The sequence below is a fragment of the Falco cherrug genome, chromosome 12, assembly GCF_023634085.1.
Source record: "Falco cherrug isolate bFalChe1 chromosome 12, bFalChe1.pri, whole genome shotgun sequence".
In the NCBI taxonomy this organism is placed as follows: Eukaryota; Metazoa; Chordata; class Aves; order Falconiformes; family Falconidae; genus Falco; species Falco cherrug.
Window position 1 is genome coordinate 15,826,987 of NC_073708.1, and position 19,187 is coordinate 15,846,173.

Sequence of the window (19,187 nt, forward strand, 5' to 3'; positions counted from 1 at the left end):
ACAGACACTTACCTCAAAACCATTAATTATCTTGACTCAGAGAATTTCTATCAATGGTAATTTCCATCAATGAGCTCAGTGCTGTTCCTTAATTGGTTGCACTGGCTGTTCAGATGTACAGAATACATCAGGAAACAGTAATCTCAGAGTGCCTCTGCAAATGTTTCTGCATTTACTGGTCCAGGGATGACTGGCCCAGTGTTCCCAGAGAAGCATGAAAAAGCCCCATATTAGCTGATACACCAAAAAGCTAAAAAGGACAGCTCAACAATCTTGTCGACTTTGTATTTTTACTCTGACAACATAGAAATTTACAAGGAGTTTGTTTATTAACTTTCAGACAATCAAAACAAGTATATTAATAAAAATCAGATGTGCTGACACACAAAATACTTTATTCATACAAACAAATTGTGTGTCATTTTATCAGTGCAGAAGGTACAACAGAGATTTAGAGAAGTAATACTTTCTCCTGGGGTATTGGGAACCTTTACTTTTTTTCTAGGACTGTTTTTGCTATTGCTGGTCTGCCTTCATACTTCCTGGTGCACTTCACATTCAAGCCTACAAAGAGAGAAAAAAGGAGTCAAATAATGTGTAGCACTAGTCCTGTTACTGCATTTAAATGCTGTAAGAGCAAACAGGGAAAATAATTAAGGTTCTCTTGTGTCTCAAATCCACAATCCTCTTGCAGGGAATAATCCCCCACATCCCCCCAGTTTCTGGGCTCAGCAAAAAATTCCTGAAGAATGCAATAACAGACCCAAACAATGAAAAAAACCCAAGCACAACTATCCCTCGCTGTAGCAATAAACTGAAGCAGTGCTCTGCCAATTAGCAGAACGCCCACAAGATTGCGTGACAGTTCACTAGAGCCTGGTACCTCTTGAAAGCAGACCAAGAAAAATCACAGACGTGTAAGCAGCAGCTCGGAGGGCACAAGACACGAGTAGCAGTGTCCAGCAAGCGTAGGAGCCAGAATAGCTGTTGCTGCAGAATCTCTTCGGCAGCCCTGGCCTGGCCCCCCCGTGCTGGGGGAAAATCTGCCCCATTGCTGAACTCGCTGGTGCAGCTTCTCAGGTTGGGCAATTTGCAATATTTTTTTCAGATGTCAGTGAGCATTTTCTCTCAGGACTTTCCCAAGCCTGGGTGTGGCACCTCAGCTTTTCTACCCCAGCATAAAACAGAGTAAATAAACATATACACTGATAGAAAAGAAAGAGAAAAAAAGAAAAAAGGGGTGAGGGGGGAAAGGGAAGGCCTCTAAGCTCTGATCTTGCAGCTCTGGAACCTCAGCAGCTCCAGCATGAAATCAAACAGCGACCACTCTTCTGACTTTGCTACAGTGGGCATGTGCAGGACTATCTGAATAATATTTATCTCCCACCCCCTTGCCTTTGTCCAATCCTTCTCTTCCTCTGCTGGGCACGCTGTGGAATGGGAAGAAGGATGAGAACACATCCATGTCGCATCAGCAGAGGGTTTCCTGAGGAGGGAAAGCAATAGAAGGAAAAACGGGATACTGGGTACAGCATATTGGTTGCTGTGCGACAACTGGAGATACAAGACAGCCTACGTCCATGCTTCCTGGGATGTAAAGGCAAACACATTAGCTGGCAGAGAAATACGTATCTCACATTCCAGTCTCACCATAGGTTGGAGCTCCATCCCATCTTCATTATCCTGGAAAGGTCTCATGCTTCTGTGTTTTTGCCCTTCTGTTAACTTGTTACTCTGACTCACAAAGGTCTACAAGCAAAAAACAGAGTGAGATCATTCGGGAATGCAAACCATTACGTAAATAAAAATACCTAGTAAAGGAAGATAATTAGCCCGGGGCTAAGAAACTGCAGCTGGTTCCTAGCTGGATGACACTGAGTGATACCAGGAGGGCCTCTGCAGAGGCAGCAAGGGCGATAACTGCAACTGAGCAGGGTGAACCAGGAATCTGTTACATCTCCTACTACAGGAATGAGGACTCGGCTGCCTGAAATCCCTCACCCAGCTCTCCGCCCACTGCCACATATTGTCCTGAGGGCCACGGAGCCTCCCTTCCACCCCCAGATGTTTGTAACCCAACAGTAACACAGACGTACCAAGTCAAATGCCTTCATGTGTTGGGAAACTCCAAGTTCTTGGCTATGTAAGCAAACTTACTCTTGATCATGCAACGAGGAGGAGTTTGGATATGCTAGCCCCGGTTTTTCCATACAAGGTTACACAGCCTGCCCTGCTTGGAAGACTTCTTACCCCTGTGGGAAATCCTCTCTTCACCCGAGGCCCTAGGGCATGGCTAATTACAAGAAACTAAGACCAGAGTTAAAAAGAAACTACCACAAATTTTGGAAGTGGAGAAAGGAAAGCCTGTTTCATGAAGGAGAATTGGCTTTAGACGTATTTTAGCATTTGGCAAAACAGAGGGAGAACAGAGGTCAAGGCTTCAGAGTTTTCCATTTAGTAACATATTCCTATTCGGGACATGTGCTTAAGTACTGTTTTGAATCAAAGCCAAAGAATATCTATCTGCTTTCTTCTGTACAAAGGGTTAAGCCTGTCTTTAGGCTGCCTTTTTGTTGGGTTTTGTTTTCAACAAAATTCTATGAACATTATAGGGAATCTAACAGCAGCATTAAAAAAAACCAACAAAGCAGTTCTTCTGATACTGTCCTGAAGAAACGCATCCAGAACATTCGTATCATATGAGCTATTCTGGCTGCTGAGTTTGTTTTTCATGATTCACTAAAATCTTCTTTGTTGCGTGGTTTATGAAGGAAAAGACTGAACTAGTAAAAATAGCACAAAAGGAAAAAAACATCTGCATCTTCAGATATTCTCTTAATATGAAAGGGATGGCGTATATATACACATATATATCAGTACAGCTATTAACTAAAGCTCTCCATCACTATTAGCTATATAATGATTCTCTATGGAAATGCTTGTAACACAATACAGTAACTATGAGGGTAAAGACACAGAATCAGTCCAGAGGCAGAAGAATTTAATCAAGAGCCAGAAGACAGTATTCTGGCAAAAGAATCTGTGTAAGTATGAAGCAGAACAACTTGGGTTTGCATGAAGTTTGTTCAGAACTACAGCATCCATAGGATGTGGATGGATCCCTGACCTGCTGCTGGCAACAAGAAGCTCCTTATTGTTTATCCTTGCTCGTCACTGTACAGCAGGTCACAACAAATATAAAAATCTAATCTTAGGGCACCCCATGGATCAATCTTTGCAGCTATCTCATCTATCAATTTATATTTTTAATTACCAACAATATATTGAACATATATCTAATAAAGCCTAAAAATTCAGCCATTACTGACAGGGCATGGTCTAAGAGAAAGCAGCAGGTCATAGCTAGCACACAGGAGTCAGAAGGAGCCATTTACTTCAGTTCATAAATTCACTTATGATTTGTATCCCTGAGCCCAGCCTGTTCCAAGGTGTTGGAAAGGAAATAGCATGGGCTGGGGGTTCAAACTTCTAGGTCTTGGGGAAAGAAAAAGTCCCCCAAAAGCTTAGAATGGCTCAGATATCTTTGCTGTTATTATTGGGGTTTACCAGCAGTTCCTGATCCACGAAGTATGGCTTCTCTGCAGAGCCATCATTTGTTTCCATATCAATAGCAAAGCAAAGGAACATGGCATCCGCTGTCACTTCAAACACAGACAGAAAGCTATGGGACATCACGTAGGCAAAAAATCCAACCAGCAACAGGGGGACTACCCAAGCCTGCAACTCCCGATGGTAGTTAAATGCCATTAATCCTCCAAAAACAGTAAAACATACAACAAACACCTGTAAAGGGCAGCGAGAGAGAAATGCAGCCTCATTAATCATGTAGAAATGTTTCTTAAAAAAAACAACCCCCCCCAAACCCTAAGGCAAATCCATTACAGCCGATATTTTAACAGCACATCTCGTCTGGGAGATAGCTATGCAGTTTCTGGCATCACACAGTTTCACACTTTGTGTTCAGTTCAATGAGTAAATTCTGTAGGGCAGAGGCAATCCTTTACTATGTATTTACCAAAGACTGACTGCAATGGGTACTGTCAAAGTGGCCAAGGACACTGCTGTAATACAACAAAATAACTCTGTAAAGACTATGAAAAGAATTAAATTCCTCAAACATTATCTTCTCTCCTGGACTCTGTTTACACCATTAACAACACTGAGTTTAACAGAGAGAAACCTTATTTGCTTTAGGTAGAAGAGAATTGAACCCTGTTTTTTCACTTCTTTCTTACAGAATACTCTTCTTACTCATACCTTTCCTAGAAATAGGATAAAATCTCCAAAACAGCTAATGGATGTAAGTTTAGCAGAATTCTTCGCCAAAATAAAGACAGCATCCTTTGCTGATGTACAAAAATTTGTCCCATTTATGGCTGTAGTTGTGTATGCATGCTGAAATGAAAGAAGATAATAATGCAGTGAGAAAGGAAAGACTCTTATAATCTTGATTTTACTTCAGCAAAATTCAAAGCCTTACATTCTATTCGGAAATATTGACTTCATGAATATAAAGAGTTATTTTGCATAATATGGCAATTTTAATTTAAGTGACTATAACAACTACGCTTCTAACTTCAAATGGGTTTTTTACATAATTTCCACCATTAGCAAATGCCAGAACAGTGACTAAATAAATTTCTGAACCCACCTTTACAGAATTTATTTTAAAACACCAAAGTTCTCCACCCTGATTTTTGTTAATGAATATGACACAATTACCAGAAAACACTTACTTACCTGGAGTCACGCTATACAAACTTACTTCCTTATTTTCTATGAATCTATCTCCAAGACTGCTGGCAAACTACGTAAGTAAGTAAGATTGTAAGAACAATCAAGTTATGTAATTATCAAGTCAATTAGGAGTTGATGATTAAAAAGCTTTTATACACGGCCTTTTCAAACTATTCCTATGCTACTGAAGTCAAGCTTTTGTCTATAGTCATAAAATAAACCCTTTAATGGATGATGACACCTATTGTGAAAATAAATGGAAAAGAGCAGCTAAAGGACCCTGGACTAGACCAGCGCATGTTATGTTACAAAAAAACCCCTCAGAATTTCAGGCAATAAGGGCACTCACATTTTTTTTGATGTACTGAGAATTTTAGACTATTTCTTTTTGTGGAAATTTGCTAAGACAGATGGGGAGGATGCAATATTTACCTTCATGGATTGGATTATTTTAGCACTTGTTGTGCATAACCTGACATATATGTCCCATTTATGGAACTTCTCAACAAGGTTTTTAAACTGTGTCCAAAAGATCAGCTATGAAAACCATCACTCAACACCTGAAATGTATGCTTTGTGCTTTACCAGCAAGTTTTCTGAGTAGTTTCCCTTTACTCAAAATATTAGAAAGTGGATTATGCCACAAAACAGTAGTCACGTCTGGTACGGTCAGTAAGAACCACGATATGCAAGGGATTACTGTTCTGAAGGAATTTATACACCCCAACATGTACTTGGTGCTTAGATTACTTTCTACTTCACCTGGAAGTGAAAAAAGCCCGTAACTGGTTTGCTGAAAGTGAATTATACTGGCCTACTGCAAAACAGCTCCTGCTGAAAAATCTGTGTTTTCTTACTTACAAATCAAAATATCAAATAGCCTCAGATATCTGAAGGCAGAGAAAATGTATTTCTGCAGAGTCGTTTTACCCCATAGCCATTTCTGTCACATACTGTTGTGTAGTAAAGCTATAGAGATCCTATCTTAAAACATTACAGAGAAAGAAAGAAATTAAATGCAAAGATCCTTTGTCTCTTTATTGTGGATATTATTTATTTTTTACATGACTATTTTTTTTTCTCTGATAACAAGCAAAAAAACCAAGAGTAGAAGTAAACAGTGACACTCTGTAAATACTGTACTTACGTAGTAGCAAACACATGCATAGATGGAAAAAGTATAAACACAGACCATGGATTTATTTTCTAAGAAAAATCAAAGACTCCACTGAACACTACAGAAACATGTAGAGTATCTGCATAAAATTCTATTTAAACAAGCAAATTTGCTTCATTCCTAAGCAGGAAAAAATGCTTTCTGTGATGACTTTCCTTTATTCTGACGCTGGCCCTTTCCCCCAGGAGAACAGCACCGGCAGAGGTGTACTCTTTGCCTCGGTCAGGTGTTGGCTACAATACCTTTGCCTACACTTCTGAAAAAGAAGCATCCTTGTCCCACCTGCCTCACTCAACCTGGCAGGTCTGCAAGGTGCCTGCAGCCATCCCGCGCCTGCCGTGGGGCAGCAGGAGAGCAGGCACGCCAGTAGGGCCAGTGCCAGCCTTGTGGCCACCATCTCCCCGGGGCACAGGTGTAGGGTAGACGGCCTCAAATCAAGCTCCCTCTCTGTCCTCCGCCTGTAGCTGTCACTGCATATTTCAAACGTGGATAGACCTATCTATAACATGCCAGAAGTTACATCTGTTTCATCACTCCCATTAACAGCCAGGAAAAGGAGACACAAAGTGGAAAGGGGTTTTCTAAGTTTGTTTCTGTCCCTTAAAAACTCAATTCACAGAGCAGATCCTGATCTGGTGAGGTCAGTATAAATTTTGCCAATAAACTAAACAGAGATTATGTACTCATTATAAATAGAAAAAAATGTCCTGTTTTAAAAATGAAAAAGAATGTTGAAAATGCATATGCACTTGCACAAACATTGTTTCCAAACTTAAAATAAATAACCATTTGTTTGGACTCTTGAATTAGCCACTTTGGTATCTGAGGAATGCACAATGAAAAGAATTTCTGATATTTATTAACTAGAACAGTTATCTTGGAAAGACTGAAAATAATGCTGGGCACCGAATAGTACCTGCATAGGGATTTGACATGTTACAAACCAGTTAATAAAGAATGGCTTTTATAACAGTTACAACTTCAACAAATCATGTAAGTATCAACTAGTCATAACATCCAAGCAAGAAAGGCAGCCAGGTAATAACCCAACCTTACAGAAGGAATGAGAGAGACACAAACAAATGAACTGGTGAAGGCTACAGAACTAGTCATTGGCCTAAGTGAAGCAAGAATGTTACTAGTACCAGCTAAGGACTCTGCCAAGTGATCTCTACCTTTCAGCAAAAAATACATTTCTAAGAAAAAAAAATAATATTTGGAGGGTTTCTTGTTCAGCCTAGACTGTGGCTCCATGCACTTCTCTCGTAATTCCCATGTTTCCCATACGGACCCCATACCCTGATCCCATCCAGCCACATAGAAATCTACACGCTCCAACTAAATACTAAAAATGCATGTCTAATATTTAAGCAGATTTATGCTTCCATGAAACTCAGAATGGCACAGAAATGAACTCAAGGGATTTCTCATCCTTATCCTAACACACAAGCGATTACCAGTATTTGCAAATAATTTTGGACTTTGGACTAAAAAGCTTAGATATCCCATTCATTTTGCAGTTGCAACAACCCAATCCCTTTCAAAGAGGAAACAGTTGTGAAGGCCAAGATGGTAGACCATGGTCAGTTAAGAACCTGCCATCATTTACAAACAGGTTACTTAAAGGTGTTTTTCTACAGAAAGTATTCTCTTTTCCCATGCACTAAAGCTTTAGTGGACTTGAAAACATTTAAGAAGGGCTGCAGGAATGATCCAGGTATGGAATGTCTTCTGTCTGGGGAACAACTGTATACACCAGGCTGTTCTGGCTGGAAAAGAGACGACTGAAGGAGGATGTGGTAAGAAGGCTACACAATCAGGATAAATGTGGAGAGGGTAGGTAGGGTTAGATGGCTCACTGTTTCTTCCAGAACAAGGACTAAGCAGAGGGAGGACCATAGGATGTAGCAGGAGCCAAATTTGAAAGCAGATGGTATTGCTTCTTACTGTAAGTCTGTAAGCTGTGAACTGCTGGACAAAGGATGCTTCAGCTCTTAAAAGGCTGCATGAGCTCAAGGGAGTCTGGGAAAGTTCAGGGAAAAGGAATCCACCGAGAGTGATCAAACACACAGAAAACATACTCAGCTCAGTACGTCCCTAGGCTGAAAACAGATTCAGAAACAGCACGGGGACAGGGAAATGCACACGCGTTCTACCTTAGCATTCACTCACAGCCACTGCTGGAGATGGGGCACAGCTAGACGGAGGCTCAGTCTGGCCCAGTATAGCTATTATGGTTTTTATCTTTGCTTAATGAATCGATGTTTTACAGTGGTGGTCTCTGCTATGGGGACAAGCAAGTAATAATGGCAGAGATAGCATACCGTTGGTCAGACAGCCTGAGGGAGAGGGGGTCAGGAACAGTCTTTATCCTTGCACCGGCAAGTTGGTACTGTAGAACCACCTTTGTGAAGAACACAGGCTTCCTCTGGCTTGGAGCCTGGGAACTAGACACTAGTTTCTCAGTGTCAGGATGAATAAATAAGGAATGTGAATGTTTACATATTTCCAAATACCACAGTATGCAAAAAAAACTATTTAAAGAATACATCCTTCTGTGCCTCACAACACAGAATGTCAAGGGTCTTGGAAAAATTGACCTGCTAGTTTCATGAGAAAGGCGCTGTGGCTCAGATCCAGGCCATAAGTTCCCCAATTGTTGAGAATAATTGCCACTTTGTGTAACAGCTGAATTCAGCCCTCCGTTCTAGGGCTTGCTTTAATAAAATGAGCTTGGGGAAGAGAGGATTGCCATAGCAACGGAACCTTCTTAAAAAAGAAGCAGGAGACACGCTGGTCTCACATCCCACTTGAGCTTTTTCTGCTCTGCTGGTGTTTTCATCCCGACGTGACCTTGTTGCTGCCATCTCTCTCGGGGCTGCCCGGGGTAGCTCCACCCAGTGCAATGCTGCGCAGCTCGGGCTGGACTCCGAAGGGTCTCAGCTTGCAAGTGTCACAGCTGCCACTGGAATTCCCTCAGAAAACAAAATCCAGTGGCAGCAAGAGTCAGTGACGTTTCTGTGGCTGCCGTACAGCAGTCAGCGGCCCGGTGAGAAAGCTGTATTGTGCCTCTCAAATAGTGGTGGGAAGTCAGAGCAACGTGGGCCTGCGAGGCGCCACTGAAGAGACGTGGACATGTAAGACTGGAAGGGACTTTCAGCCACTCTGGTCCCTGGCTATTCCAGATTAGCACATTATACAATTTCTTCTCTTAAGTGGAAAGCCCCCTCTTTAAACTACTTAGGGCTTTTCCCTCTCCCAGCCCTTACATTTGGAGCTATTCCAGACAGTTGTCCCTCTTGTCCTCAGGAGCCTTCTTCCAGCTTCCAGACATTTACTCGTGAACAGTTTACATCTACTGATTCTTCTTGCTGATCTTGTCTTAGGTCTTACCCCTCCCTGCTATTTCTCTTCTCGATACACTCACAGATGGATAACGGGCTTGCTCTTGGCCTTCACTTGTGAAAGCAGACACATCAGGATAATCCAGCCCCCCGCCGCGAGATAAGGCTGATCACCTAACCAGCAACTTGCACAACGCCGTTTATCCCCCTCTTCCTGGTGCAAGTATTTAATCTCACACATTCCAGGACTGAATCTGCCCTTTCTGCAGCCTTGTCAGCAGACAGCTATTTATTGTCCCGTGGTTGACAAACACACGGAGAGTATTCTCCTTCCCTACTTCCAACTGACAAGCAAACAGCTAATACAGAAACAGGGAGGGGGGTTATTCTTAGGCTAATTACCATCTGTAAGAAAACCTTCATTAGCCTCCTGGGTTTTCCCAAGCAGTCCAAGAAGCACAACTTTCCTTTATTTCCATTCCACTTTAAATTGCAGTCTGGACTTAGTGGAGAAAATCTTGTCCTTCGACCTTCCTTGCTTCCTACTCTGTGGGTCATCTGCTCCCTCCCTAGCTGTCACCCAGTGGGCAGGACCAACCCAACTTTTCCTCGGAGGGCAGCTGGGTGTCCTTTCCTGCAGCATCACACTGCTACGCCTGGGCTCCATTTCAGCTACAGGGGTTGGACCACAAGGATCCTGCTTTAAGTGCCCATTGCATCGTGATTACATCGTTACTGGAGGTGCTTACAGTGGCTTCTGCAGTTAATGTGACAATGTTCTAATTTAGGATTTCTGAAATCCCAACATTTTTTTTATTTTTTTTAAATGGGATAGGGGAGAGGCAAAAGGTATCAAAGCAAGAATTAGTCAGCCTTGTTCACCTCTATCCCCTATGCGATTCACCCTAATGGAGCAAGTAAAGACCTAAGAATTATTTCCTGTTATAACATACATAAAGCCTCTAGAGGGAAAGCAAAAATATGTAATTTCATTGAAGAGGAACATTTTAGCCAACTGTATTTTCAAATGATTGAAAATTTAGCTTAACATCTAGAATCAATTTTTCCAGTAACATTAAAATGCAGTATTGTTTTTGGGAAGAAAAAGAAGTACTTGATGGGTGAGGCACAGTGTGTTTGGCAGTGCAGAGGAGAACTGTGCTTACATTAGCATGCATTAATTTTGGTTTTATCTAGGTCACTTCTCCACAAGGCATTTAACCACAACCTCCTGATAGGCTTCCACCCAAAGCTTAAGAGACAACCAATGGCCATGGATATATGACCATTAGACAGACTTGCTTCTGTTTTTTCACGCTAGACAGTTGCTGGTTTTCAGTATCAGTGAAGGGTCTCAGTACCAGCACATGCAAACTAACACATCGCTGCCTTCAGTGACGGCGAGCCCAGGGCCCGCAAGGCTGCACGGCAGGAACTGCGCGGGTGGAAGCACAGACACCGCACACTGCTCAGCAGCTCCGTCAGACATCCACGAGGGGCTGTGGAGCGGTTGCTCGCCAGCTGGCTGAGGATGAACCCAAAGCAGACACAGAAAAGCAAAACTATCCTGAAATAGATATATTGTTTAAAAAACAGTCATTGCAACAAGGCTGTAAAGGGGGGAAAAAAGTGAGCGTTTTGATGTATCAAAAGTTAAGACTGCCACTACAATTTAAGAAAGCAGGAGACAGACAGACCTTGTAGGTCCCAAACCACATTAAATAAAAACACAGTATATTCTTTTTATGGAAGACAAATTTCAATCTCCCAGCTTTTACTTGGGATGATTGGATATGTTTATCTGGAACATACTGAAACCATCAGAGCCAGAAGATGAAAAATCTGTGGTAATTCTGACAAGTGTTGGCAAACAGAACTGTCAAGTAAGGATAATGACTTTATATTCACAAAGCACTTTTCATCCAGATAGAACCCAGAGTGCTTTACAATTGTTACTAATGGATTATACACACACATGAATCACTTTGCCCATGACTGAAATGGAACAGCTTAAGGAGTGAACTGTTTAACAGCACATAGCAACGCTACACCACAGTTTAGCACAGGATCCAGTTGCAAATCCAGGAGAAATTTAGGAAGGCAGAATGTAATCATCCACATGGCAATCTGCACAGGACGCTGGGTTTACATTATCCCTCTTCCAACAACTGCCACTGCAAATATGCCAACTGTCAGCATCTAGCACAGCGCTCTGTCACGGCGGGAAGATGCCAGGGTACCCTTTTTTCCCCATTTCAGTTAAGTTCCAGGAGAGCTGAATAAAATTTAGCTGAGCCTGCAAAGAATGAGTCACTTCAAGGATGCGTGAAACTACCAAACTCTGTGCTAAGTCCCACCTGAGAGATGGCACCACAGCCCGAAAAGTACTCTGGTAACGTAACAGAGCACTTAGTTGAAGCTGCATGGGAAGAACAAAGCTCGCGCTGTCACCAGCGTTACTTCCTCCAGCACCTGTTTCTCGTCTGCAAGTTTCCCAGAGGGAAAACAAGGGGCTCTGTTTAATCCTCATTAAACTTGTGAATGAAGGAGGAGAAGGAATTTAAGTCATCTAAGCAATATAACAAGAAGAATACAGCGCAGAAGTGATGGGGAAGGCTGCTTTTTTTTTTTCTTTTTTTTTTTTTTTTTTTTTTAAGAGTTTCAGGTAGCTATATGCTTGTTACTACAGTGGAAGTAATACCAGAATAAAGGCAAAAATATAGTAAGGAATGTTAACTCACACAATGAGCTTTGGACCAACTTTTTGTAAAAGCTGTCCCACATTTCAGTCATTTCAACTCACACAAAACTCAAAATTTGAACCAAAAAATACTTTCAAAAATGTTAGAAATGTAGGTATAAGCAATTTTTTAACCCCTCCCAAGTCCACATTTTAACATCCATGTGAAATGTCAAGGCTGTACCCAGCAGCTTTCACTGATCTCAGTAAGGGCTCTTAAGAGTTCAGTACTTCTGTTAATCAAGCCGTATGTTAAGCTGCTTAAAACTGCAAGCTTGTCTTTTTTTTTTTTTTTCTTTTTTCCCCTCTTTACATTTTGCTGCCGATACTACAAAATTGAAGACAATGCTTTTCAGCCTTAGCCAATTTTTTTTAAAGAAATAGGCTTGAATCCATTCTTTATAGAAAAAAAAATAATCATTAGATACATTAATTAGTCTGTGAAATTCAATAATCTAAGACCAATGTTAGCCCTTCATACAGATAAAATTTCTATTAAAATCTTAAAGTGTGTTCTTGCTTTTCTTCTCCTCTAACCCTCGCCCAAATTGCCCTGGACTTGGAGCACTTGGAACACCATCACCTTTGCCAAAAAGATGTTCAACCAGGCAATTATCTAACAGCAAACACACTATTATGACCATTAGGTTAAAAACCACAACTCATATAAAACCAGAAATTTGCCTACAATAGATCAGGAAACAGGAAATCTTCTAAGGGAACAAAAACTACAATACAGCCTTCTGAAACAAAAGGAAGAACGTTACAGTAATTAATTCTTCTTTTAACAAGCACATAGCATAAAACAGCTGGAGAAAGTAAACACTAGGATGCTGGATATCTCTTTGAAAGGCAGGAAGCCAAGAGGAAAAGGTGACTACAAATGGAAACCCTGGAGTCAAAACGAACTCTGAGACTCCTCACCAAGTCAGCGACCATAAGATCTACCTAAAAATGTAAGTCTGGAAAATTCATTGTCCAGAACCAGGGACTTCACTGCACAAGTATTTAATCCAGGCAGAAGTGAAAGACTTTCTCTTCATAGTTGTCCAAGATTAAGCTTAATTTATGCAGCTACTTTAAAGAAGAAGTCAGACCCTTTATCAGAATTGCCTTGTTTACTTCACTGCTACCCTCAGCAATGAGAACAAAGAACACAACAGTCAGAGTTAGGAATCAGCAGGAACATCTGATTCCCTTTCACATTAAGAATACCACAGTCACCAGAGATAACAAAAGGGGACTGACAAAAAGAAAAATTAACTATTTACAACGATGTATATAGAGCTGGAAAACATTTGGAGAAAGGGATCAGGAAGGAAAAAGCAGGAGTCAAGTATCTGAAAAACTGCTGCATGTCAGGAATCATCCATTTCTAATAAAACCACTTCTGAAACAAAACTGCTAACAAAACAAAGATGTCTTTCAAAGAAAGAGAGTATTATATCATCTGGCTTTTTCATCACAGATCATATTCCCAGATATATTGATAATGGAAATCAGCCAGGAGTTCAAGTTTCTTTATTCAGGACTTTATTCAGGTGGAAAATACTGTATCTAGTTTAATGACACATCTCCAGGCGGGTTTCTTTCTTCTTCATTGCTTCCTTCCACCTTGGACCCTCTGTATTTCAGTAGCCTGTCTGGCACAACAAAACCTTAAGTTGTCTTACCTACAGAAACAGCACATGACCCTCTGAAAGGGTTGTCTCAAGCTGTATTAAGTTTTCTAGAGTTTTGCACCGTGCATGTTTGTCAGCGCCCTGTTTCCCTGCAACAAGTTCCGTCTACACTTGAAACGTGTTCGTTTAGTTTAGGTGACCAGCAGGAAACTCTGGCTTGCATGCACTGGATGTTGCTTTAGTCGTGCTAAGCGGAGCTAGCATTCACACACGGTTTCTAGACTAGGTATGCAGACAGCTGAGTGAGAGAGAGATGATAGAGTGTACCTGGTTAAAGTATCTTAAGAAACTTTCCTGGCACCAAAACCAGCAGAAACAGCACTTGAACAGGCACTTTGCACATGCACTCTCCTGCAATAGAATGAAATGTTTGGTTACTGGACACAGAATTAGACCCAAACAGACTGCTATTTTAGAAAAACTTGTTTTTCAGGTGACTGACTCCTCTAATAAAACATTCACTTAGGCAGCAGATATTTCCTTTAGGATTACAGGAACTGTTTTTAATTCAGACCCTTCAGTATTAATGACTGATGAGCTGAGCATTTTTTTTTTTCTTCCTGTGGATGGAAGATTCTTCTCTGGGAAAAGAAAATAAGTGCTGCAAGCAGCTTTATGAGCTAACAGCTGCTTGGAGAACAAAACAGGCAGGCAAGTCAGTAACCCTTACAGTACTTTGCAGTGATCAGGGAGTACACTGACAGATTTTTAACTTTTTTGTTTATCAAAAAACATTCACAGTTCTGAAATGAATGGTACCCTAATGAACAAAAATAAAATGGGCAGAAGGAATTGTATGCACACGTGTGTGTATTGACTCAGAGCATACATTAATTTTTCAGGACAGGAGGAAGAAGCATGTATTAGAACAGACCATTAATCTATATTAATTATACACAAAAAACAGCAGCAAAGCTCAGTGTTTTTTCCACCCCCTCCCCCACCCCCATCACATTATAAGCTCAGAATTGTTCATCATATAAAGATTTTGCCAAGCAAGACAAGAAAAAGGCATCTTGGTAGCCATGGTAGCCTTCCAAATGTAATAACTGGATGTTTTCCTCAGCAAAAGGAAGTTCAGTTCAGTGATACTTGAGACTTTTTAACCTTCTTTTTCCAGAGGTCACAATGTTTTTGTTTTGTTTTGGAAAGCAGAGCTATATGAAAACCTCAGGTCCCCACAGCTACCACTGTTTGTGCAGAAACCACAAACCTCCCAACTTTTTTCCAAAGAAGTTCTTGAAAATATTCCAGGAATAATTCCTTTAAAATGGCAACTGTACATGCAAATTCCTGACAGCAAAGAAATACTTTTAATCTTGCCATGTATTGCTGGACAGATGATTTTACTAAAACTGTATCAATCTCAGTAAGTACTCTTTATTAAAAACCTAGAGCAAGGGACTTCAACTGCCATCTCTTCTCTGATTCTGCTTGAAGATAGCTGTGTACAACACATCTGTGAATTTACCTGCTGTTCACAGGAAACAGCAGCATTTTTTGCATGGGTAGCAAAGTCTGGGTGAGCTCTACACGGGTGCAGCATCACTTCTCCATCCTTTAGTATCACTACTCTGGCCCTTTGTGGAAGACAGCCTCAATGGAAAGGGGCCATAGCCTATCCTTTCTCCCATGGGAAGGAGCAAGTTTGCTTGGGGGGGGGGCTCCTTCAGCAGACAGGGGACATAAGGTGGCCAGAGCACTTTATAGCCTCTTTAGCAGCAGCTACGGCTATGGGCCACGTCACATCCTCAGCTGAATGCTCAGCAACTGGACCAAAAGGAGCTCGTAGTGCACTGCTATAGACACAATACTTCCTTTGCTAGTTAAATCTTTTACAGCTATTCGTATTGCAAAACAGTGTACCCAGCAAGACTGCTTATTCTGCCTCCTCTAGAGGTAGAAAACTATCTTCTGTCTAGCCCAGCTCATCTCATCTATCATCTTTAAAGAAAGTTCCTAGCTGACCCAACACACCGAGCTTTGTAACAAAGGCTTTCGCACAAAAGTGACATAAACCCAGACACTTACAGAGCTTTCAGGTAAGGGGCATTTATTTAAGCAATACCAAACTATACCCCATACTCATGCCTCATAGGTACCAGGGATGGGGAATATAAATACCCTGTTATAACTATACATAACATGCTTGAAGGCCAAGGTAAGCTCTAGAGGAAAGACCTGAATTTAAAAACTTTGCCTAACTATTCCTCTAAAATCAGAGCTGTGCAGTCATGACAGTCCTCTGTCCTTGCCAAAGTGCCAGAGCTAACTGCAGTGGTATGTTTTCAGCACAAGAGAAGAGATGCAGAGATGTATGAAAGATAGAAAGAAGGCAAGCAACAATCAAAATAGCCCAGCTATATTTTTTATATACCTTAAAAGATGTGGTTTGGATCCTACACAAATATCTGGAATAGTTCCTATTTCATACATACTTTCTATAAACTCCCATTACAAGGCAGACGACATATTTTCTGTATGATATTTTATATGCAAGAATTAATGTTCTTACCTTTGCTTTTTTAAGAGTTATGATGCAAAATTTTTAAATAGAGCATTCTGCCAAATTTTCCCTTTATTTTTAATAAAAACTTTTATATACAAACACTAAATAAAGGTAGGTTTTAATGTCATTTTTTTCTGCTTTTAAAGTTATCTGAGTTGACAGAAAAAAAGGAAGTACTGATATCTGAGTTGGGGGGGAAGCTTTCTTAATGAAGGAAGTGGTATAAAATATAAAATCTACATCATGTCATCCATCTTTAAGCAAGAAGTATATTCTTCACGCTATTTTTTCATGAATCTCACCTTCTAACTACTATTTTTATAGTGTTACAGAAGTATACACCTACCTTTTGTTTTAGGATACTATAAAGGTACAAGAGAATAATCCTTGGGATTCTCAGTATTGTGATTAGAAACGAGCCTTTTACAGCAGTTCCTAGATGATAGCAAAAAAGAACTGATATGGAAGACAGGACTGGGTGAGATGGTGGGCTATTTTTATTTCTAGAAAGAAAAAAAAATTTAAAAAAGTTTTTAGAAACTTATTTAAGAAGAAATACATTGTATCTTTTTCAGTATTTGGAAATTTAAAGAATTAAACTTGAACAACTCCAGTTTTCCTACCGAATTCATCTGAATGTTCACTTTAGTCCAGAGGAAAGCCGTCAAGTGTATAACTTATATTGGATTAATTCTCAAGCAATGACTGTTTTGATGTATCCAGTAATGGAAAAAGATCTAGAAAAAACCTTAAGTGAACAACATTTAAGAACACTTCTTTGAATACCTATTTCCAGTTTCTATCACTTTTCTTATTCTCCGCAATCTTCTATTTGACTGTTGTTTCTGCAAGATTTTAGTCTGAAAGAATGAATCCGCTATGTAGTAAAATTAAAACTAGAAAAAGTATCATATGCTCTCTACGTGTAAAATTGAAATCTACTATCTACTTTTATTGTTGTGATTTGGCTGAATTTCATTTAAATTTTGTTCACATAAGTACATTTTTTTTTTCACTGAGCAGGATTTGTTTAAAATAGAATACACAAAAAAGGAGTATCACACTATATATTTAAAATTATAATTCGGCCTAAAAACCTTGTAAATATACTGCACACTGACCTGTATTGTTTTGGAGAAATAATGTGTTTCCTAAAATTGAAAAGGAAAGACAAAAAATTGGCCTAAAAACAAGTTTTATTCTCTTAGTTCCTTTATAAAGGTCAGTTTAATGTCAATCATTTACAGAAAGTAGTATGACACAGCTCTCAAGAATTTATATAAAAACCAGGAAATGAACTTAAAAGCCACTCCCCCACCCTCTTCAAATGCTGGGGGAAAAAAATAATCAAATAGATTAACACTATAAATACCTTGAAAAAATGTTTCACAGCATTAAAAAAAAATACTGACCAGTCATAAATAGCCTTTCTATAAAGCAACTCTTCAGCAGCTGGCCCAACCCTGAAAAATTTGCCTTAGGCAACAGAACCAGCAGCAGTTTGACTAAATAGTTAAGTAAAGATCAGACCTTATAGCACAAATAAGATGTCCTATTTTCATAAGTGATTCCTTCAAAACCGCCGTTACCTTGAAAAATTAATAGCTTGCACAAGAAACTGAAAAAATAAAAAGGCAGTGATAAAAGTGACTGGTTGGGACTGAAAAGCTCTGCGACTATATTTTTATTAAGTCCTCACTTCAGCAAGGATTTAAATCATACATGCTATATCAAGATGGGTATCACAGTTCTGCAAGAATCCTGAAAGTATCGCCACAGTCCATTCAAAACACTAAATACTTTGCAGCCATGAAGTTGTATTTAAATATGTGAATATACCACATTATTTTAAGTAGGAAATTCCAGCAAATCATTTGCTGCATTTGTTATTTTTGGTCTTCCAACTAGGGGAACAGCTTGGGGGATAGTGGAATCTTATACTGAATAAGGTAGTTTGGGGTTTTTTAAGTCATCAGGTTTCTGTGATACTTCTGTATACATCACAACATAGATGAGTTATTCTATCCATGTAGCACCATTGTTTCCTTTTCCCTCGCACACTGCCTTACATATGACAGTCTTGTCAGATCTCAGAATATAAGAGATTAAGTTTCTGCAAGTTAAATGTTAACCAAAGGTGAGAAATACAGAAAGGACAAAGTTTACTGTTGTGTTAATAATCGACTTTCTACTGAAGAGAAAAATGAAGAAGGTTTTTGATACTTTTAATAGGACTGATTAATGAGTAGGAATGTCAAGTTTAGGTAAATTTCTCCACATTCGGATGCTTTTCCTAGCAAAGGAATTCTCACAAGAACAGGGTCTGACAAGGTTTCTTCCTTTGCTTCCAAACAGATTAGAAAAAGAACAAAGATTTTCCTTGTAATTCTGGCTCAGGGTAAGAAACATAGGAAAATGGCTAGCTAAACACAACAGATGATGCTTTTGACTCTAAACAAGCTGAAGATTGGCTCAATCATCCACACCCAATTACCCTTAAGGATGAAGTTTCACCGAGATTTGTACATTATATGGCTGCAATCCTGAAATTACTTTAGCCCAAGCATAGAGTCATGCATACGCATAAACTTTTGTGGGCAGTTCATACGGTGCAGCGAATTCTGTGTGCAGACTCCACTGCATGCACACAAGGTATTGGGGAAAAGCAGGACTCTGCCTGATAGAACTGGTTACAAGACTCAGCAGGGCCACAGCTTGCTTTTCCTCTTTGGTATTCCTCTTTTATGTTACCACCAAATTGCTTGATTTACATAGAACATTCCTATTCCAAAGTCCTGTGAACCTGTACTCAATACCACATCATTTCTTTAACAGTTTTCTTTCTTCAGTGCTGCCAATTGTCTTTATTTTCTTGTGAGCTCTGTGACACTTCCTTAACACTGAGTTTCTTGAATCAAATGATCACATATACTTCTCAGCTTTCATTTTAAAAATGCTTCTTTATGTAAAGAAAAAA

At 39.9% G+C, this 19,187-nt stretch overlaps 1 protein-coding gene across 2 annotated transcripts in view; it reads right to left on the reverse strand.

The window, feature by feature from the left end:
* Positions 1–307: 307 nt before the first annotated feature.
* SLC44A3 (solute carrier family 44 member 3) overlaps positions 308–19,187 on the reverse strand; it is a 40,671-nt gene continuing 21,791 nt past the window's right edge. Inside the window, exons 11-16 of one of the 2 annotated variants that reach the window (XM_055725007.1) lie at positions 16,557–16,713; positions 13,969–14,052; positions 4,279–4,416; positions 3,568–3,804; positions 1,651–1,749; positions 308–564 (exon numbers count right to left, since the gene is read on the reverse strand). In XM_055725007.1, coding sequence (XP_055580982.1) covers positions 559–564; positions 1,651–1,749; positions 3,568–3,804; positions 4,279–4,416; positions 13,969–14,052; positions 16,557–16,713 — 721 coding nt within the window. In that variant the 3' untranslated portion in view covers positions 308–558. The other variant, XM_055725006.1, reaches the window with a different exon arrangement.